Genomic DNA, 23624 nt, shown 5'->3' on the forward strand with positions numbered 1-23624 from the left:
TCCTGATGCCTAAAGATACCCCATCCATCTATTCAAACAATTATAGTCTGGTATAAACAGTGTGGCCATGTCCAGCTATCATACAATTCAGGAAGCAGACGGGTTCTGTGTCCCAGAGATGATTTATGGTCTAAAATCTATAAATAAAGGCCAGAACAGAAGCTAAAGACCTGATGAAGATGCTGCTGAAGCTGATGGAGATCCTCCTCATGCTTAGTGAAACAAGCCTTGAACAGACATGAGCTGAACGGCCACTCAGAGAGGAAGAAGCCATTATGCTAAAGGAAACATAAAATCCAAGACTGGAGTTTGAAAACGTCTTCAGGGATCAAAACTCAGATTATTGAAGGTGTGTCCTGTGGTCTGATTAAACTAAAATTAGTGTTTCACCATAATGAGCATGGACAAACTTGAAGGAAATGGAGGAAGCTTGTTGGAAACATGAGAATATCATCCCAACTGTGAAGTACGGTGGTGGCAGCATGATGCTGTGGTAGTATTTAGCTGCAGGAGGGACTGGTGCACTTCACAAAAAAATTGTGTAATGAGGAAAGAACATTATGTGGAAATATTGAAACAATATCTCAAGACATCAACCTGGAAGTTAAAACTTTGACCGAAATGGGTCTTTTAGATGTCCCTAAACCACTGAATTGATTATAAAGACAAGGTCAATTTGCGTCCATCGCAAAAGAGAAATATAAAAAAAAACTATTCTCCAAATTATTTCTCTCACTCATTATTCTGATATTCACCAAACAGAAATAATTTTGGTGATTATAGCAAACTTAAAACAGGAAAAATTCAGTCAAATTTAATGACAGTAAGAAAAAACCTGGTTGTTTTTATACAGATTAAGTATACATCTGGTTTCAACTCTAAAACTCCAGTAAAACTAATTAAAAGTTGAGGATGTCACATGACAAAATGGAGGAAACATTCAAGGGTGTGAATACTTTTCTAGCCGCTGTTTTCAGCTGTGATAATTTCCTTAGAGATCTTGTATCATCTTTCCTTGTTTAGTTATTACGTCCCGTGTAAGTAACATGTTAAAGTATCAAGAATAATTAACGTAAAACTGATAACAAAAGACTTTTTAACTTACTTTTTGCTTTCTTTTTATCACAGCACCCTGTAATAAAGATAAAAACATATATTACAATTTTCACAATTAGTTACATGTAAATTGTGCATCATTTATAGAATATTTAGTAACTTACAAAATTCCTTCCATGTGGGAATCTTCCCTGTAATATAAGTGGCAGCAGTATTAAATAATTCATATATGATGTACAGTTCAGGTTTAAACACATAAACAACAGTAATTTCTGGGTGAGATGAGCTCAAAGACACATAAACTAAAACCAGCTCTTTGCTTGTTGAATGAAGTGAAACTCATAAACAGAGAATCGTTCTGCTTTAGGACAAAATCTCCAAGAAACTTCTCCTCCTGATGGCAGATTGACTAACAAACACGCTGCAGGCTTAGATTTGTTTGATTTTATGATCACAAGGAGGAAGACAGGGAACATTAAGAGGCGTTATAATAACACAGGAAACTGTGATGTTTTTAGTCCATTCTTACCTTTTTTGTGCCGATAATAGACAAAACGTCCAACCACAGCAAGAACCACAGCAAGAACCGCAATCAAGACCACAATCACTACATCCAGTCCAGCCGCTGCTCCAGGATTCCCTGAAATGAAAGAATTAATTATTAAAACCAAAAATTGTTCATAGAGCCTACCAGTCCAACAGCTGCTGCTCCAGGTATTAATGTTGAATAATTTGAATTGTTTTTCTTTAAGTTGAAGAAATGTCACATTGCACACACTGTCCCAACCACGGTGGCAGCATCATGCTAAGTGGAAGTTTTCCTTCAGCAGACACAGAGAAGCTGGTCAAAGCTGTTGGAAATATTAGAGTTTGCAAATTATTTCAGGCTTAGTTGAAAAGACTGAATTCTCCTAATCTAGCAATACAAGAACAGGATTTGAATCAGTATTTCTTTGAAAACACCTGCTGTATTCAGTCAGTTTTAATAAATCAATTCAAAGCAGATTTTACTGCACCAAAGTCTGCATTTAAGTAAAGTCATTGAATAGATGTGGTCCCCCTTCCTATGGAACTGAAGAGAATGTAAAAAGGCTGGAATCTTTATCCACACAAACACTGAACGATAGAAAACTATCCCAGGAGTGGCTAACCTACCAAAATTACTCCAAGAGCTCATTTATGGCTCATGCAGGAGGTCACAGAAGAATCCAGAGCAGCATTTTAGGTTCTGCAGGCCTCACTTGTCTCAGTTAAGGTCAGAGGTCATGACCCAGCAATATGTCAAGTCACCTTTATGTACAGCACATTTCAGCAGCAAGGCAGTTCCAAGAGCTTTACATCATAAAAACATCACAAACACATTTTGTTGCTTCTGGATCTGGATATTTTGCCATAACTGACTGAATCATGAACTCTGCTCTCTTCTGGAAAACCCTACAGGAGGATGATCGGTCATCAGCTTGTGACCCAAAGCCCAAACTCACAGGGATTCTGTGACAGAACATCAGGAACTTCACCTCCGAATGACTCAAAAGACCAAATAAACGTTTTACAGTGGCCTAGTCAAAGTCTAGATCTAAATCCAATAGTTTGTCATGACCTTTAACAGGTTGTTCATGCTGGGACACCCTCAAGTGTTTGTAACTCACCACTGCTAAGGGGGTTATCAACTCCATCACTGGAGCTGCTGCTGACACGGTTTTCCAACTCGCAGATGAAGGAGCTCTCCTTGTTATCCTGAGAAACAAATGGACAAAATCTATAAACCAGCCCATCAAGTTCTCATCCTGGGTTCTTCCAGGTTTCCTCCTACTCATACCGTTGTTATAATCAGCTCTTTGTCGTTGGACAGCACCACCTCTCCATTTCTCCATCTATATGTGACAGTTCCAACATCAGGGCTGACGTTGGCTTCACAGGTGAGATTACAGAGGGTCTTCTCATTGTTGCACTTTACGGACACCGTGGGTTTTGGGACCGGTTCTGACAGAAACAGGAACAGATTACCATCAACATCAATCAGGTTAAAACTCAACAAACTTCAGTCAAAACTGTTAAACTCACCGATAACCTGGAGTTCCAGCTGGTTGAGAACTTTATGGTTGATCTGAGGTGTGTAGATGCCGCTGTCCTCTACTGTCAAGTTGCTTATAGTGAAGCTTCCATCTTTTTTATTCAAGCTACAGCGATCTGGAACCAGGAACCACATAAAGAGAAAATAATTGATGTGAATCTGCAGGGTCTCAGGTTTTACGTCACTTTATGCTCCAGTCACAAGTTAATTTACCTTTAAAATCTCTGTAACAAATAACGCTTGGTCCGTCCCACTCCAAGGCGAGGTCCGGTTCTTGTTTCCAGGTTACGCTACTAATGGGATCCAAAACCTGACCAGGATTCAGGACAACAGAGTCACCAACTTTTTTGTAGATTGGATCAGCTGTGAATGAAAAACAAGAACATTTTTACTACTTCGTGTGATTTTTCTTCCTCTTTCTGTAACTGAGCAGCATTACTGGGTTCACCCCTTTCTGTTAAATCTACTTAATAGATCTAAATAACTTTTAGGTTTTTCTGTACACCCCTAAACAAAGTCAAGTCTGCAGGTATTATTACCGACAGGCTGCTGACTTACAAAACAAAACACCATTTTTTTGTACATTTCTACTCTTTAAAAGTTCTAATCAACTTTAAATCACTGCCTCAAATTAACAAATGAAGATAATCAAGCGTTTTGTCTAACTAGCTTTAAAAACCCTACAGGTTTTACTGGATCGGTTCTTTCTGTGGGGAGGGAGAAGTTTTTCTGCCCAGAAGAACACCATGGCCTCATTTCACAAAGCCGGGTTAGTGGAAATCCAGAATAAATTCTGGGTAAATTCCTGCATAACCGGGCTTCTCCGTTTCAGAAAGCAAGGAAGCCTTTTTACCCTGAGTCAAATCATGACAACAAATTACTTCATGAAACCACCCTGCGCTGTAGCAGGGATGTTATGGCTAGGGTTAGGTTGAGAGTTTTGTGTATTTACTATCTTACTTTTAATGATAAAAATATATACAACGGGTCACTGACTAACAGACTAACAGGAGCAATCCTCTCACCACTACTGGCTCTGCTTCTGACACTAAATTCCCTTTTTGAAAATAATTGGTTTTTGGGACTAATATCAGTTTTTGAACTTTAAATAAAGTACATTTGTGTGAACAAGTATTTTACTAGATTATTTTATATATACAGGTATATTACCATCAGCTATTTTCTAAACCTGCTCATTCCTGTTAAGTGTTATGAAGCAGGAAATGGTTGAGTACTGTATGTAATTTGTAACGTATTTTCTATTCTTGGCCATCCCTCGCAAGCTTTTTGCACAATGTTGGTCTCCCAATTAAAAATATCCTGGCTATGCCCCTGGTGTCATGCCATACGCCATCTAAAAGATACCTTTACTTCACAGAACTTTTTTTTGTAGTTTTATCTAAAATAATGACATTCACTTAGGGCTTGACAATATAGAAAAAAAGCATATCAATGAAATATATCATATGATTGATATCAATAATTATCAACAAATTCAAAACATGTTTTAAGTGCAGCCCTGGCCATTTTATGCTCTTGATTAGCGACCTATTTTTAGATAAAGAACATACAAACACTGAATTCAAACTCAACATTTTATTTAACTAAAACCACAAGTTTTTAAATAATAAAAAACAAAGCCTGCTATTTGAACTCTTTAAAGGGGGCGAGGCTTAGGAGGCGGAGCATTCCTGGGTCTGCATTGTGATTGGTTGGGAGGATATGACGGCTATAATATTAACTTACATGATTGGCTAGAATGTAAAAGGAAGGAAAACTTTTATTCTATTGAACTTTTAATTTACCCTATTTTTTAAAATCATCGATATATATTTATCGATCAATATGTAGTGTTGTTGAATTATCCTCCAGCCCTAATTTCACTTATTTCTCCTTAACCACAAACACACAAAAAGAAATCAAGATAAACAGTAGCCCTACAGGGCTTATGTTTCATTTTCATACTCACCACAGAGTGCTTTAGCCGTGTAAAAAAGGACTAACAACGCTGATCGAACCGGCAGAAGTCGCATTATAGGTACCTGGAAAAATCCCGTCGACAAAAATGCCAACTCCTGCCGAAAATACTGGATAGTTTGACGAAGTTCAAAAGAGAGGAACGTCAGGTTGAAGTGAAAGTGAAATGGAGATCAAGCCTTGCCCGAAAAAACAAAACAAAAGAAAAAAATCTGCAAGTATGTTTTCGCAAAGTCGGTAAAGTTAGAAATATATTCACAGATTCGGCTTTTCCAGATCAAAAACGTATCCGCGGAGCATTGCTGTCACAGAACCGGGCTTGTCCTTCATGCGCAGGGAGGGGCAGAAAAATGCAACACCTGTAGCGTCACCAACAGGTGTATTTTGTCATCAAAATCCTTTCATGTGTACGTTATCTCAGGTTTTTCATACGTTTCTTAGATAGGAAAATATTACTTTTAAAAAAATAGTAATTTCTTAAAACCGATAGCCTAAATAGCCAAATATCCAGGGAAATTCCTTTTGCTCCATTATGAATAACAGTTTGCTCTTTCAGTCAAATAGATTTGGATAAAGGGCTTTCATTTAATGATGTTTTATCAGTAAAATAAGTAATATGTACACTCTAACATGAGGTAGTGTCACCAAACTCATAGCACACATAAAAGCACCTCATGTTGATCATACTACAACTTTTGCTTTGGTAAAATGGGCCACAAATATTACAAATATTCACAGACACTGAGGGAACGCCGTTTCAGAACCTTATTTACTATATAAGGAAACAGGCGGATGTAATAACGCTAAATAGGATTGTTGGAGAAAGTACTGTGAATCATTGAGTAAAAATACACAATTAGACATAGTTTGGAATACTATAAAAATGTTTGGTTGTTCAAAAGATTATTGCTCCCCAGCCGTGAGCGATAATAAAAATATAATACATAGCAAAAGTAAATCTGCTTTATTAGCAAAAACATTTGCAAAGATACACAGTACATAGAATCTTAATATTAAAGAAAAAGAGGAAGTGTAATAATATTACAGTGAAATATTGGTATACTTCAGAGGTTGTAATTAATATGAAATTAAATAAGGCTTTAAAGAAATCTGGAAAAATAACTTCAGACAATGATTAAATCAGTAATTGTATGCTGATCAATCTTAGTGATGTAAGAAAAATATAGTTAGTATTATATAACAAGGTATGTGAGGAAGGAAAATTACCAAACAAATGGAAGGAAGCCATTATTGTCCCAATATTTAAACCTGAAAAAGATCCGAATTTAGCAGGAAGTTATAGGCCAATAGCTCTCACATCTTATTTGGGTATAATTATGGGAAAAATTATTAATTACATACTAGAATATTTATCTAAGAAGATTAAATGTTATCAGCCCAGATTTTGAAAAGGTAAAAGTACTTTAGATCCAGCTTTGTGTTTAGAACATGAAATAAGTTATGTTCAAGTTAACAAAGAAAGTGTAATAGCAATATTTCTAGATGTGGAGAAGGCATACGAAATGTAATGAAAAGGATTATTGATTAAAACAAAACAGATGGGTATAGAAGGTGAAATGTATAGGTGGTTAAGAAATTTCCTAATTGTAAGAAATACTAGTGTTATAATATCCGAAGAATTAAATTCATGTCATCAAGTGGAAAATGGTATACCTCAAGGCAGTATAATTAGTCCTGTGTCATTTAATACAATGATCAATGACATTTATACTGATATAGATACATCTTTGGGAATCTCATTATTCACTGATCATGGGATTATTTGGAAGAGGGGAAGAAATGTATTCATAAAAGAAAAACTACAAGAGGCATTACACAATGTAGAATCCTGGGCATTAGAATGGGGACTGTGATTTTCAGCACCAAAACAAAAGTGGTGTCATGATTTAGTTTGGTTTGTTCTGGACTTGAAGTTTCAGCCCGTCACCAGACCAGCTCCACCTGCTGCCACTAATCAGTGATTACTCTGCTCACCTGTTCTCCAGCCTTCATATACCTGCCAGATCGTCGTGTCACCTCAGCCGTGCTCTGCCACTGTGGTATTTTCAGGTTGTGTGGTTTCACCTGCAACTCCTGGTCTGCTTCTGCTTTCAGCATTTACAATAAAACCATTTTTAACATAACTCTGTGTTCGGCTGACTTTCAGATTGACACCTACAATAATTACAGTATGATCTGGCAGTAGGTGTGTAGGTGAATATCACCCCACTGTTACTGCCTACTGCACACTATTATCTCAGAATATCTAAATGCACATTTCTGTAAATAAAGCCTCAAATAATTAAACAAAAGCACCTTATTACCTCATTATTACCTGTTATCCGTGGCTCATGAAGGACAAGTAGTTAATACAAATTTTTAAATCTTCATCTTTTAATTTTTTTTATCTTTTGAGCGCTATTATGAGAAAAAAACTACTGTAACCCTTAAACTTTGCCTGTTTTTTTTTATGTGTACTCTCAGCCCGAGTGGCCAAAAATAAATTTCACATTAACACATGGTGACTATGGAGAATCTTTGCTTCAAATAATTGGATCATTAGCAGGACTCTGTACCTGATCCAGGTGTGATGGACCAGGGACCTGTCTACAGGTATTTCTGTTCCCGAGAACTGAAGTTAGAGGCTCCAAAAAATGACAGACATATTCACAGTAAGCACATTTCTTTCTCATTTTATTTCATTTTTCATGTCAAAAACAAACTTCAGTGTCGTAACAACTGGTCTCTGCTGCCCCCTGGTGGGGATAGAGTGAATTCAGCTGCCACATGCCAACCAAGAACGCTCACAAATAATTTTAAATAGGTTTATCAGAGCTCAGGTAGTCCTCAATTTACAGTTATAAAAAACTTTATCTGTCCTCAAAAGCATGTTGGTCTTTAGGGATAAAAAGATGCAGCTTAAGATTTAAAGTAAACCTCTAGGCATATGTTGCATCAACTGCTGGAATTCAAGTCTCTCAGATCATCTGGCACCATAAAGAGTTTTAATTCTCCAGAGTAAAACAAAAACATTTCCCTAATATCCAGCAGCAACACATTAGAATACAGAGCCTTAAATAGGCTATTGTCCTGATTTATAAATAATATCCCAACTAAAGGTTGAGAAGCACTGAGCTCATGGTGTTTCTGATATGAAAATGTGCTTTAAGACTCAAACACACAAATATGTACAACAATATAAAGACAAAAACATTACAGCAATAAAACCACAGAACAAGTTAATGTTTAAATGATTAACTTGCTTTGTGCAAAGGTTTCTGATGAAAGTTGGTTGCTGCTGATCCACTGATTGATAAACAGTTTATCCAACTCGTAATGAGAAATAGTGGATGAGATAAACCTTATAATTTACTGCTGTTGTATTTTTAAAAAGTTAAAAGAAACATGAAGACACAATTAAAGTCAGGCATCTTTGGTCATTTAGTATTTCCGTTCATCCAGTCATGTTCATCTCTCCTGACAGCAGATGTTTCACTGCTTCCTCAACTTGCTGCTGACATGGAGACACATGTCCCTCTGCAGAAGATCGTTGCTGTCAGTTCTGTTCAAACCTTTGAAATGTCAGCTCATCTAATAAATACTAGATAGCTGCAGGTTAAACAGCTTTGAGGTCCGTCACGTCTTCCCAGAGAGGACCGGCCCACAGCAGTTCCACACACGGATGAAGACTGTTTCAGCTTTGGTCCTGGTCTGCAGAACCTTGTTCAGATGTTTCTGGACCACTTGGCGTCTCTGATGTATTCTCTATGAAAAGAAACAAGAATTATTAATAGACACACGAGTGAAACACTGTTTGACAGAGGAGACTCCTGAACACTATTTAATGGGAAATGTACAGTTATTGAAGCCACAATGGTTAAATCCAGGACCTTCCTGATCATTGCAGCCTGATGCAGAGTCATAGCAGGAGAAATTAGCAACACTTTTTAGAGCTGGAAGGTAATTTAACTCCATAACTATAAAGGCAACACATGCACTATAGTCTGAAGATTTTCATATCTTTAATACTAATCTTTGGAGGCTAACTCGCCTTGTTTTTGTTGCACAGGAATTAGAGAAACATCTTTGTCAGTGTCTGCTTTTTTCTTACATGCACATATAACTAGTTGTGCTTTGAACTGTGTTTAGTCTGGAGGTAAAGCTTGGTGGAGGCTTTTAGCTGAGATTCTCCACCTCATTTTGGTGAATGTTTATTAGCATAAACCATCTGTTCTGCTCACATCTCATGAAGCCTTTGGACAAAACAGTTTACGTTGAAATGGATAAATTGACGTTTTCCCCACATGGTCACAGACTTACTGCCTAAAAAGTCACAAAAAAACAAATATATGAAGAACCTTTACCCACCAGTTCCATTAAAGGGCTGTTCCCCAGTATTGGAGTCTACTTGGTTCTCACTAGATGACTCCTCCGCTAGCTTCTGATCTGGGTCTATAAAAACAATCACCGTGTTGCAGCTTTTCACTTTACTCTGAATTTGCTGGGATTTTCTTTACCAAGCAGCAGAAAATGTAAACTTACCATCTGTCTTCTTGTTATTGCTGGATGAATTTTTAGCTTCTGTCAATAAAACACATCCTATGAGCGGCAAACACTACAACCATGTGATTCATACCAATAATAATAATAATAATAATAATAAAACATTTCAACATGTTTGAACAAAACCATGATAATATTGATTTTTTTGATGAATTTACACAGTTAAAATAAATTTCTGTTGCCTCTGTGAGTTTTCATCAGTGCAAGGAAAGAAATAAGAACAAGTGGTTCATTTGACACCTGATGTCAGGAAATAAATTGCATTAATATTCAATTCAAATTGGTTGTTTGCTGAGTTGCTCTGCCAGTCCGGTGAGTTTAGGAGCCATTTTATGTCTGAATCAACATGTTTCTCTAAACCTGAAATCCTGCTGAGCCACTGGTTGCTTTAAAGGAGTGAAAGGAAGTCTGCCTGCTTTGAAATTAAATATGATGAAATGAGGGATTACTCCAGATTTGTTACTTTGTGTAAAATAGTGTTAGAAAGTCTTACTCACCATTTTCATTAACGTTTTGTACAGCATCAGCGGGCCCCCCTCCATTGTGTTCATGATTCTTTGAAGTGTTTGTTTCTAAACATGAAGAAAAAAATTTTATGACCACAGTTTCAGTAGAGTAGAAGAGAGATTATTGTTGTAACAGCTGCAGAAAAAAGCCGCTTTTCACACTTAAGTAAATAAATCTGAAGAAAATACTTTCAACTGATAAGAAAATGGCTTTTCTTCAAGGTTTACTAAAGCTGATAAAACACCATTAAATACTTTGAGACCCCAGAAAAACACTTTAAAATCTGGTAGATTACACATAAAACCATCTCGAGATGATGCCACCCTGCTTTCTGCTGAGAATAGGAATACTAGGTTACATGTTTATGGAGGACTGGACCGTATTTATGCCTCACAGAATCTCAGATTATTTTCTGCATTTTAATTGGTTGAGGGTGAAAAAAGGAAGGGGTCACCCAGGGTTCAAGTCACACATGCACTATAGTTTGAAGATTTTTATAACTTTTAATGCTAAGCTTTGGCGTCTAACTTGCCCTGTTTTTGTTGAACAGGAATAAGAGAAACATCTTTGTCAGTCTCTGCTTTTTTCTTAGATGCACATATAACTAGTTATGCTTTGAACTGTGTTTAGTCTGGGATGTAAAGCTTGGTGGAGGCTTGTAGCTGAGTTTCTCCACCTCATTTTTGGTTATTCTCAGTGTTAGCATAAACCATCTGTTCTGCTCACATCTCATGCAGCCTTTGGACAACACAGTTTATGTTGAACTGGTTAAATTGACTTTTTCCCCACTTGGTTACAGACTTACTGCATAAAAAAGTCACAAACAGAAACAAAAATCCAAACAAAAACTAACCCACCAGTTCCATCGCTGGAACCACTGCATGTCTTTCCCCTCTCTTCCTGTCCAGCTACAGGTGAATAAAGGCCACTTGAGCCAATAACATTTAGCCTCTTAATTTCACCTTCATTTACACAGTAATATATGAATATTTGAAACAAAACCATGATGAGTCTGAACTAAATCTTCATGGTAATTAATCTCATGCAGCCTTCGGACAACACCGTTTATGTTGAACTGGATAAATTGACTTTTTCCCCACATGGTTACAGACTTACTGCCTAAAAAAGTCACAAAAAAACAAATATATGAAAAACCTTTACCCACCAGATGCTTTAGTGGTCTGTTTCTCAGCGCTGGAGTCTCCTTGGTTCTCAATAGGTGACTCCTCTGCTGACTCTTTATGCTGGTCTATCAAAACAATCACTGTGTTGCAGCTTTTCACTTTACTCTGAATTTGCTGGGATTTTCTTTACCAAGCAGCAGAAAATGTAAACTTACCATCTGTCTTCTTGCCATTGTTTGGCGAATCATTATCTTCTGTCAATGAGACACAAGCTATGAGCGGCTCACACTACAACCATGTGATTTATAGCAATAATAATAAAACATTTCTACACATTTGAACAAACCACTGCATGTCTTTCCTCTCTTCCTGTCCAGCTACAGGTGAATAAAGGCCACTTGAGCCAATAACATTTAGCCTCTTAATTTCACCTTTATTCACACAGTAATATATGAATATTTTAAACAAAACCATGATGAGTCTGAACTAAATATTCATGGTAATTAATCTCCATGCTGCTGGGAACAAAGAGCCTAAATAAACAACGTGAAGTCGTCTGTTCTGTGTCGCTGCAGAACGTCTCATCTCTTGAGTTTAGGAGCCTTTTTAACGCCTGAACCACCAGAAACACGTTTCACGTCTCTAAACATGAACGCCTGCAGAACTATTGATGGGCTGCTTTAAAGGATCACAACGTCTGTCTGCTCAGATTAAAATATTAAGAAAGGAGGAAAGATTTTTGCACATTTGTGTGAAATAATGTTAGAAAGTCTTACTCACCAGTTGGACCGCTGGGTACTTTGTCATTAGCAAGGAACCACGTTTTGCCTTCATCACCGTCCTGATCAGGTTCAATCGACACCTCAGCAGAAACTATAGACGGGTCACAGTCTGGGTCCTTTGGTTTCTCTGATGCTAAAATGATCAGAAAACTTCATTTATTTCACTTTTTCTCACAGCTGATGAAGCCTGTCAGAGTAAAGTTCCTGTGAGATTATACATAAAACCAGCGTAACGCATCCAGAGATTATATATTTAATGAATTCATGGCCTCAGGATCAGAACTGGGCTTCAACACACCCCTACGAAACTGGCTGCTAGACTTAGACTTAGACTTAGACTTAGACTTTCTTTATTGTCATTTTGTAGCACAGAGTGCATACAGAACGAAATTTCGTTTTTTCATACAGCTCAGAAAGATTGCAGTAACTCTACAGGATACCTTGCAGTGAATTTACAGTACAGGATAAGAAAAATGCAGTGGTAAATCTCAGTCGAATACAGGATAACTTTCAATTAACTTTCGGATAAAGTGCAGCAGTGAGCAGTAGGCAGATTGAAATGTAAAAACAATGTAAGCAATGTAAACAATTATGCAGTAAGGTGCAGCAGTGATTTAACAATAGGCAGTTGCATTGTAAACAGTTTTGCAGTACGTTTCCGGAAAAAGTGCAGCAGCGATATTGAAGGATACATACAAATGTGCAAATTAGCGGGTCGAGTGTGGTACACAGTCCGTTTTTATACTTCAGCAGTTCAACAGTCTGATGGCAGCAGGGAAAAAGCTTTTGCAGAACCTGGTGGACCTGCAACGGATGCTGCGGAACCTCTTTCCAGAGGGCAGCAGGGAGAATAGTCTATGGTGGGGGTGTGAGGGGTCCCTGATGATGTTACGGGCTCGAGACACACAGCGCTGCGATGAAATGTCTTTAATGGAGGGAAGAGGAGCCCCGATGATCCCTTCTGCTGTCCTCACCACTCTCCTCACGTTCTTCCAGTCGGAGGCACTGCAGCCTCCACACCACACAGAGAGACAGCTGGTCAGAATACTCTCTATGGTGCTTCTGTAGAAAGTCGTGAGGATGGGCGGGGGCAGGCGGGCTCTCCTCATCCTCCGGAGAAAGTACAGTCGCTTCTGTGCCCTCTTCACCAGTGACATGGTGTTCATAGTCCAGCTGAGGTTGTCCGTGATGTGCACCCCCAGGAACTTGGTGCTGCTGACCACCTCCACAGCTGAGCTGTTGATGAGCAGTGGAGCATGGTGAGGCCGGTTCTTCCTGAAGTCGACGATGATCTCCTTCGTCTTCTCCACGTTCAGGATCAGGCTGTTGTCTCTGCACCAGCCCACCAGCTGCTCCACCTCCTCTCTGTAGTCCTGGTCGTTGTCGTCTCTGATCAGGCCCACCACCGTTGTGTCGTCCGCAAACTTCACGATGTGATTGGTGGTGAACCTGGGGACGCAGTCGTGTGTCATCAGGGTGAACAGCAGGGGGCTCAGGACGCAGCCCTGAGGGGAGCCCGTGCTGAGGGTGATGACATCAGAGGTGTTCTGTCCGACCCGGACTGATTGAGGTCTGTTGGTTAGGAAGTCCAGCAGCCAGTTACGAAGGGGTGTGCTGAAGCCCAGATGCTCCAGTTTTCCCACCAGATGCTGTGGGATGATGGTGTTGAACGCTGAACTGAAGTCCAGGAACAGCATCCGCACGTGCGTGTTCTTCTCCTCCAGGTGTGCCAGGCTCAGGTGAAGAGCAGAGGAGATGGCGTCCTCAGTGGAGCGGTTCCGTCGGTAGGCAAACTGGAACGGGTCGAGTGTTGGGGGGAGACTGGAGACGATGTGTTCCTTTACCAGCCTTTCAAAGCACTTCATCATGATGGGAGTCAGTGCAACAGGCCGGTAGTCGTTGAAACAGGTGACTTGAGGTTTCTTCGGCACCGGAATGATGGAGGCAGACTTGAAGCATGCTGGCACTGTGGCTTGGTCCAGCGAGGTGTTGACTTCCTCACCAACAGACCTCAGTCAGTCCGGGTCGGACAGAACACCTCTGATGTCGTCACCCTCAGCACGGGCTGCCCTCAGGGCTGCGTCCTGAGCCCCCTGCTGTTCACTCTGATGACACACGACTGCGTCCCCAGGTTCACCACCAATCACATTGTGAAGTTTGCAGACGACACAACGGTGGTGGGCCTGATCAGAGACGACAACGACCAGGACTACAGAGAGGAGGTTGAGCAGCTGGTGGGCTGGTGCAGAGACAACAGCCTGATCCTGAACGTGGAGAAGATGAAGGAGATCATCGTCGACTTCAGGAAGAACCGGCCTCAACATGCTCCACTGCTCATCAACAACTCAGCTGTGGAGGTGGTCAGCAGCACCAAGTTCCTGGGGGTGCACATCACGGACAACCTCAGCTGGTCTGTGAACACCACGTCACTGGTGAAGAGGGCACAGAAGCGACTGTACTTTCTGCGGAGGATGAGGAGAGCCCGCCTGCCCCCGCCCATCCTCACGACCTTCTACAGAAGCACCATAGAGAGTATTCTGAGCAGCTGTCTCTCTGTGTGGTGTGGAGGCTGCAGTGCCTCCGACTGGAAGAACGTGAGGAGAGTGGTGAGGACAGCAGAAGGGATCATCGGGGCTCCTCTTCCCTCCATTAAAGACATTTCATCGCAGCGCTGTGCGTCTCGAGCCCGTAACATCATCAGGGACCCCTCACACACCCACCATAGACTCTTCTCCCTGCTGCCCTCTGGAAAGAGGTTCCGCAGCATCCGCTGCAGGTCCACTAGGTTCTGCAAAAGCTTTTTCCCTGCTGCCATCAGACTGTTGAACTGCTGAACTGCTGAAGTATAAAAACGGACTGTGTACCACACTCGACTAGCTGATTTGCACATTTGCACATTTGTATCGTATCCTGCAAAATCGCTGCTGCACCTTACCCGGAAACGTACTGCAAAACTGTTTACAATGCAACTGCCTACTTTTAAATCACTGCTGCACCTTGCTGCACAACTGTCTACTGGTAAATCACTGATGCACCTTACTGCATATTTGTTTATATTTGTTTTACATTGGTTATATTTCAACTGCCTACTGTTCACTGCTGCACTTTATCCGGAAATCTATTGAAACTTATCCTGTAAGTGACTGCGATTTATCACTGCACTTTTTATCCTGTACTGTAATTCACTGCAAGGTATCCTGTAGAGTTACTGCAATCTTTCTGAGCTGTGTGAAAACGAAATTTCGTTCTGTATGCACTCTGTGCATACAAAATGACAATAAAGAAAGTCTAAGTCTAAGTCTAAGAACAACAGCCCTGACTTAACCTCCCTCCCAACAATGGAGGACATCTTCACAACTATCAGAGCTGGATCCATCATTTTGGTCTCAATAGAAAGCTAAGGCCTGTGAGATTACACCAGAGGAGTCAGAAAGAGGATTTGTGTTTACCATGTCACAGTAAATTCACCTGCTGCACAGCATCATTTTAATGTCTTTTATCTCCGCTTTAAGAGTGAAAATCACCTTTGAATCATACGATTCAACACAATTCATCTAGGATAGGGGTTCCCAAACTTTTTTAGCCGCGCACCCCCTTCCATGTCCCAGCCGGGTTGACGCAACCCCAAGATTATTTATATATATATATATATATATATATATATATATATATATATATATATATATATATATATATATATAAATAAAACGGTTGCAGTTACAACTCAAACGTCGTAACAAAGCTTCTGAATCTGAGTGTGACGCACAATTTCACACTGCAAAATACAAACACAAAGCAGTTTGATTTTTGTCCGATAGCGAGCGAGAGAGAGAGAGAGAGAGAGAGAGAGAGAGAGAGAGAGAGAGAGAAAGAGAGAACAGGTAAAGCAGCACAGAGTAACAATAAGTCTAGTGCTCCATAAAGATGTTTTTAATCAGAGAAATCTTTCTGATTGTTTCACAGCGGTTACCTTCAGCAGGTAAACACGCCCACGGCAACACACCCCGGCTCCGCACAGCCTGTTTCTGTCTGAATATGCGCTAAAACTGCCTCTTTAAAATGAACTGCACAGAGCAGTCTGCGCCTGTCTGAATCGCAATGAGAAGTATTACACATCTATGTGTGAGCATAATCAAAAAATCCCCCCAGGACCAGCGGTAACGACAGCGTTGTGCGCTTCATGCGCGTCAGAGCTTGTCACCGGTTCAAAGTCGCGGCGCTGTTTGTAGGCACAGCGGGATCCATAGAGACCGAGACACTCAATTTAATCTCGTAAATAAAACTTTCGGCCCGAATTAAATGTTTCCTCTGCTGACGTAAACGACGCAAAGCCAGGAGAGAGGAAGAGACATTTTCTGATTCGCTCGTTTTCTTTTCCCGGATCCGTTGCGATTCTCTCCTCTGCTCTGTTGCCTCCAATTTCTCTCTCACTCTCTTCCTCTCCTCTTTAATGACTAACTTTCAACTTAAATGTCTCACCTGTTCCCCTGATTTCAGCCTATTGAGCATATTTGCGAGAACTATTGAAGCAGAGACCACATATGCGCATATACAGCACTGCGGATTTTTCATCTTAAAATGAAGCGTAGAAGAAGATTTCTTCTAAATAAATACAGTTTATTAACATTTTCGTGTTAATAATGTATCGTTCCGTTATGACACCCAAGCACCAGACGAGGTTTTGCTGCTAACACTTTATTTTACGACGAACAGGATGGGACAGCTTGCCCTCCGCCGGTTCCCCCGAATAACGACTCCTATTACGACGCTATTACCCCAAAGTAATCTGATTTAAAGGAACAGTAAGTGTGCAACAGCATTTAGCAATAAAGTCTAATAAGGATCATTATAATACATTTTTATTTATTGATTAAATTAACAGTATTTTGAGCTTTACAAAAGAAATGCTTATTTACACTCTTTATTGTATGGGGGGGGAAAAAACACGGTCAGACGCCATTACAGTTTTCGCCTCGCACACCCCTTAGTGGCAGCTCACTTTGGGAAACCCTGATCTAGGAAGTAGTACAATAATATCTGATGGGTAATTGCCATATTAGATGCTGAAAAGTCCTTTAGATTTCCTTAGATTTGGGGCACTGATGTTGTTCTACGGGTTTCTCACTGGATGGTATCGATGCTAGCTTCTGCTCCCTGTCCTTTCACTTCACTTTGCTCTGAATTTGCTGGGATTTTCTTTACCAAGCAGCAGAAAATGTAAACTTACCATCTTTCTCCTCGGTATCTCTGGGCGGAGCTTCACCTTCTGTCAATGAGACACAAGCTATGAGCGGCACACACTACAACCATGTGATTTATAGCATTAATAATAAAACATTTCAACACTTTTGAACAAAACTATGATATGTATATTTTGATAAATTTGCTCACAAGAATTATGAAACTGAATTTTGAGCGCATATAAACGAATAAACCTGTCAAAAGCCTGAAATATGTGAAATCGTGTTAGAAAGTCTCTCTCACCATTTTCTTTGACAGTTTGTACAGTCTCAGTGGACCGCCTCCCATTGGGTTCTTGATCATTTGAAGTCTTTGCTTCTAAATCTGAAGAAAAAATGTTATGGCAACAGTTTCAGTAGAGTAGAAGAGAGATTATCTTTATAACAGCCGCAGAAAAAAAGCAGCTTTACACACTTAAGTAAATAAATCTGACCCTAGAAAGGGGAAAAAAACATCCACTTACCGGACTTTTTACTGGCATCATGAAGCAATTTTTTCTCTGATAAATAAACAAAGTATGAATGACACACATTATATAACACTGTAGGTTTTTTTCAGTAATAATCTATTCTATTGCAGCTATGAAGAAATTTGACTGCAGGGTCTAAATGAGATATTCATGAAATGCTAAACGTGAGGAATCCATCCATTCAATGGGCAAAAAATGTGTGGAATAAGTCCTTTAAATAATAGACACTGACTTACCTTCTGCAGACTCAGCATCACCCCTTGTGAACACTCACCATTTTCATTGACGTTTTGTACAGTGTCAGTAGACCACTTTCCACTGGGTCCATAAATATTTGTCTTTGTTTCTGAATCTGAAGAGAAAAAATTATGACAACAGTTTTAGTAAAGTGGAAGAGAGAATATCGTTATAACAGCTGCAGAAAAGCAACTTTACACACTTAAGTAAATAAATCTGAAGAAAATGGCTGTTCTTCAAGGTTTACTAAAGCTGATAAAACACCATTAAATACTTTGAGACCCCAGAAAAACACTGTTTAAAATCTAATCTGGTAGATTACACATAAAACCATCTCGAGATGATGCCACCCTGCTTTCTGCTGAGAATAGGAATACTAGGTTACATGTTTATGGAGGACTGGACCGTATTTATGCCACCAAGAATCTCAGATTATTTTCTGCATTTTAATTGGTTGAGGGTGAAAAAAGGAAGGGGTCGCCCAGGGTTCAAGTCACACATGCACTATAGTTTGAAGATTTTCATAATTTTTTATGCTAATTTGTGGACGCCAACTCGCCTTGTTTTTGTTGAACAGGAATGAGATAAACATCTTTGTGAGTCTCTGCTTTCTTCCTACATGCTTACATAACAAGTTGTGCTTTGAACTGTGTTTAGTCTGGTAGGTAAAGCTTGGTGGAGGCTTTTAGTTGAGTTTCTCCACCTCATTTTGGTTATTCTCAGCGTTAGCATAAACCATCTGTACTATTAGTCAAGTCATAAACAAAAACAAATATCCAAAAAACTTTTTCCCATCAGATCCTTCATTGGGCTAATGGAGTCCCTAAAAGTTGAAGCCTTGGTCTTGTTCTGCTTGACTCTCAATGGAGGCCATTGATGCTGACTTCTGATGCTGGTCTATCAAAACAATCTCTTTCTTACAGCTTTTGACTTTACTATGAATTTCCTGGGATTTGCTTCACAAAGCAGCAGAAAATGTAAACTTACAATCTTTCTCCTCTTTGTCTCTGGGCGAAGCTTCACCTTCTGTCAATGAGACACAAGCTATGAGCGGCACACACTACAACCATGTGATTTATAGCATTAATAATAAAAGACGAGGTTTTGCTGCTAACACTTTATTTTACGACGAACAGGACGGGACAGCTTGCCCTCCGCCGGTTCCCCCGAATAACGACTCCTATTACGACGCTATTACCCCAAAGTAATCTGATTTAAAGGAACAGTAAGTGTGCAACAGCATTTAGCAATAAAGTCTAATAAGGATCATTATAATACATTTTTATTTATTGATTAAATTAACAGTATTTTGAGCTTTACAAAAGAAATGCTTATTTACACTCTTTATTGTATGGGGGGGGGGAAAAACACGGTCAGACGCCATTACAGTTTTCGCCTCGCACACCCCTTAGTGGCAGCTCACTTTGGGAAACCCTGATCTAGGAAGTAGTACAATAATATCTGATGGGTAATTGCCATATTAGATGCTGAAAAGTCCTTTAGATTTCCTTAGATTTGGGGCACTGATGTTGTTCTACGGGTTTCTCACTGGATGGTATCGATGCTAGCTTCTGCTCCCTGTCCTTTCACTTCACTTTGCTCTGAATTTGCTGGGATTTTCTTTACCAAGCAGCAGAAAATGTAAACTTACCATCTTTCTCCTCGGTATCTCTGGGCGGAGCTTCACCTTCTGTCAATGAGACACAAGCTATGAGCGGCACACACTACAACCATGTGATTTATAGCATTAATAATAAAACATTTCAACACTTTTGAACAAAACTATGATATGTATATTTTGATAAATTTGCTCACAAGAATTATGAAACTGAATTTTGAGCGCATATAAACGAATAAACCTGTCAAAAGCCTGAAATATGTGAAATCGTGTTAGAAAGTCTCTCTCACCATTTTCTTTGACAGTTTGTACAGTCTCAGTGGACCGCCTCCCATTGGGTTCTTGATCATTTGAAGTCTTTGCTTCTAAATCTGAAGAAAAAATGTTATGGCAACAGTTTCAGTAGAGTAGAAGAGAGATTATCTTTATAACAGCCGCAGAAAAAAAGCAGCTTTACACACTTAAGTAAATAAATCTGACCCTAGAAAGGGGAAAAAAACATCCACTTACCGGACTTTTTACTGGCATCATGAAGCAATTTTTTCTCTGATAAATAAACAAAGTATGAATGACACACATTATATAACACTGTAGGTTTTTTTCAGTAATAATCTATTCTATTGCAGCTATGAAGAAATTTGACTGCAGGGTCTAAATGAGATATTCATGAAATGCTAAACGTGAGGAATCCATCCATTCAATGGGCAAAAAATGTGTGGAATAAGTCCTTTAAATAATAGACACTGACTTACCTTCTGCAGACTCAGCATCACCCCTTGTGAACACTCACCATTTTCATTGACGTTTTGTACAGTGTCAGTAGACCACTTTCCACTGGGTCCATAAATATTTGTCTTTGTTTCTGAATCTGAAGAGAAAAAATTATGACAACAGTTTTAGTAAAGTGGAAGAGAGAATATCGTTATAACAGCTGCAGAAAAGCAACTTTACACACTTAAGTAAATAAATCTGAAGAAAATGGCTGTTCTTCAAGGTTTACTAAAGCTGATAAAACACCATTAAATACTTTGAGACCCCAGAAAAACACTGTTTAAAATCTAATCTGGTAGATTACACATAAAACCATCTCGAGATGATGCCACCCTGCTTTCTGCTGAGAATAGGAATACTAGGTTACATGTTTATGGAGGACTGGACCGTATTTATGCCACCAAGAATCTCAGATTATTTTCTGCATTTTAATTGGTTGAGGGTGAAAAAAGGAAGGGGTCGCCCAGGGTTCAAGTCACACATGCACTATAGTTTGAAGATTTTCATAATTTTTTATGCTAATTTGTGGACGCCAACTCGCCTTGTTTTTGTTGAACAGGAATGAGATAAACATCTTTGTGAGTCTCTGCTTTCTTCCTACATGCTTACATAACAAGTTGTGCTTTGAACTGTGTTTAGTCTGGTAGGTAAAGCTTGGTGGAGGCTTTTAGTTGAGTTTCTCCACCTCATTTTGGTTATTCTCAGCGTTAGCATAAACCATCTGTACTATTAGTCAAGTCATAAACAAAAACAAATATCCAAAAAACTTTTTCCCACCAGATCCTTCATTGGGCTAATGGAGTCCCTAAAAGTTGAAGCCCTGGTCTTGTTCTGCTTGACTCTCAATGGAGGCCATTGATGCTGACTTCTGATGCTGGTCTATCAAAACAATCTCTTTCTTACAGCTTTTGACTTTACTATGAATTTCCTGGGATTTGCTTCACAAAGCAGCAGAAAATGTAAACTTACAATCTTTCTCCTCTTTGTCTCTGGGCGAAGCTTCACCTTCTGTCAATGAGACACAAGCTATGAGCGGCACACACTACAACCATGTGATTTATAGCATTAATAATAAAACATTTCTACACGTTTGAACAAACCACTGCATGTCTTTCTCCTCTCTTCCTGTCCAGCTACAGGTGAATAAAGGCCAGTGTTGTAGTCAAGTCACTATGCCTCGAGTCCGAGTCCAGGTTCGAGTCACCAGTGTTCAAGTCCGAGTCAAGTCCAAGTCATTAAAAAAAAATCCGAGTCGAGTCCGAGTTGAGTCCACTACTCATCCGAGTCGAGTCCGAGTCGAGTCACTATTGATCCAAGTTCGTTGTAGAAACATGCCGTGACGTGTGATGTATGACATGAAGCAGTAACATTCCATTGCACTAATAACTCTTTCGCTGTAGTTACCCTTGGTTTTACTCAGTAAAACTACCGCTTTTTCCAAGTCTAAGACGCCTCCTAACCATGGTTTTTAAACATTGTTGTTATGGAACGTGCAACAGCGACTCGAGGTACGCTGATAGGCCGCATATGAAGGATGTTAAAGCCGCAAGCGGCGTCGATCGGTCCTCGCAGCCAAGCGCGCTCCGACCTATTGGCGGGCGGGGTTCGCGCACCGCCGCGGTGCTGGCCGGCGGGCGGGGTTCGCACACCGCCGGCCGCCCGCCACCGCAGATGCTGTCACGCATTTTCCTCGCCCGTCCACCGGGCGATTCCCACAAACGCGTTCGGCAGCGTTCCCCCATGTCTCACAACAAATCTGGTGCAGATCGGTCGATGCAGCGAGGAGATACAGCCGTTGCATAATGATAATGCATTTGGCCACCGGACCGGACTAAATTGTTCGGCGGGCCGGAAAATTTATACCGATTCCTGGACGGTGACTACAAACAGAAAAAAAAAAAACAGCCGCTGACGCCATGAACGCCGAGCAGGAGAAAAACAACGACTTACCTTTCTATCAACTCGGCCCGTTTTCCAGTCTTTATAAGCCCTCGACACTCAAGCCATCGTTTGAGCTGAGCGTTGGTATGTTGTTCCACAGTTCTACCAGTAAAACGGGTGCCTGGACATCCTCTTGTGAAAGTTTAACAGCTGTAAAGTCGGTCATATCGTATCTGTTGCATGTGTAATGGCTGGTTGCTACGTGCGCTCTCACACTGTTTGCCCAACCTTAGCGGCAAGGGGCGTTGCTCATGAGATGGTGACGTCACGTGCGCTGCACGACATTTAGATATTAAAATCATACGCCAAATAATATTCTAATGACATATTAAAATTATAGCCTAATGATTTAAAAAAAAGTCGAGTCTTTTTCTCAATTTCCGAGTCAGAATGATCTGAATGTAGGAGTCCGAGTCCAAGTTCGAGTCATCAGTGCTCAAGTCCAAGTCAAGTCACGAGTCTCTAAATTTAGCTAATGACTCAGACTCGAGTTCGAGTCTCGGACTCGAGTACTACAACACTGATAAAGGCCACTTGAGCCAATAACATTTAGCCTCTTAATTTCACCTTTATTCACACAGTAATAAATGAATATTTTAAACAAAACCATGATGAGTCTGAACTAAATATTCATGGTAATTAATCTCCATGCTGCTGGGAACAAAGAGCCTAAATAAACAATGTGAAGTCGTCTGTTCTGTGTCGCTGCAGACGTCTCATCCCTTGAGTTTAGGAGCCTTTTTAATGCCTGAACCACCAGAAACACGTTTCACATCTCTAAACATGAACGCCTGCAGAACTATTGATCGGTTGCTTTAAAGGATCACAACGTCTGTCTGCTCAGATTAAAATATTAAGAAAGGAGAAAAGATTTTTGCAGATTTGTGTGAAATAATGTTAGAAAGTCTTACTCACCAGTTAGACTGCTGGGTACTTTGTCATTAGCAAGGAACCACGTTTTGCCTTCATCACCGTCCTGATCAGGTTCAATCGACACCTCAGCAGAAACTATAGACGGGTCACAGTCTGGGTCCTTTGGTTTCTCTGATGCTAAAATGATCAGAAAACTTCATTTATTTCACTTTTTCTCACAGCTGATGAAGCCTGTCAGAGTAAAGTTCCTGTGAGATTATACATAAAACCAGCGTAACGCATCCAGAGATTATATATTTAATGAATTCATGGCCTCAGGATCAGAACAACAGCCCTGACTTAACCTCCCTCCCAACATTGGAGGACATCTTCACAACTATCAGGGCTGTGT

At 40.0% G+C, this 23624-nt stretch overlaps 2 protein-coding genes across 3 annotated transcripts in view; both read right to left on the minus strand.

The window, feature by feature from the left end:
* LOC105923251 overlaps positions 1-23624 on the minus strand; it is a 152977-nt gene that overhangs the window by 119199 nt on the left and 10154 nt on the right. Inside the window, exons 8-20 of the mRNA XM_036128520.1 lie at positions 23276-23410; positions 21389-21427; positions 20439-20516; positions 20159-20194; positions 19939-20019; positions 19682-19720; positions 19018-19056; positions 18068-18145; positions 17788-17823; positions 17568-17648; positions 17311-17349; positions 12082-12216; positions 3344-3493 (exon numbers count right to left, since the gene is read on the minus strand). Of these exons, the coding sequence (XP_035984413.1) occupies positions 3344-3493; positions 12082-12216; positions 17311-17349; positions 17568-17648; positions 17788-17823; positions 18068-18145; positions 19018-19056; positions 19682-19720; positions 19939-20019; positions 20159-20194; positions 20439-20516; positions 21389-21427; positions 23276-23410 (966 nt within the window). The remainder of the gene's footprint in view (positions 1-3343; positions 3494-12081; positions 12217-17310; positions 17350-17567; positions 17649-17787; positions 17824-18067; positions 18146-19017; positions 19057-19681; positions 19721-19938; positions 20020-20158; positions 20195-20438; positions 20517-21388; positions 21428-23275; positions 23411-23624) is intronic.
* The window catches only part of LOC105923964, a 72216-nt gene that overhangs the window by 30301 nt on the left and 18291 nt on the right, over positions 1-23624 (minus strand). The window contains exon 6 of one of the 2 annotated variants that reach the window (XM_036127820.1): positions 2706-2793. The exons of the other annotated variant lie outside the window; for it this stretch is intronic. The gene's annotated coding sequence lies outside the window, so the exon portion shown is untranslated. The remainder of the gene's footprint in view (positions 1-2705; positions 2794-23624) is intronic. 2 annotated transcript variants of the gene reach the window in all.

The sequence above is a fragment of the Fundulus heteroclitus genome, chromosome 24 (genome assembly GCF_011125445.2).
Source record: "Fundulus heteroclitus isolate FHET01 chromosome 24, MU-UCD_Fhet_4.1, whole genome shotgun sequence".
NCBI lineage: Eukaryota > Metazoa > Chordata > Actinopteri > Cyprinodontiformes > Fundulidae > Fundulus > Fundulus heteroclitus.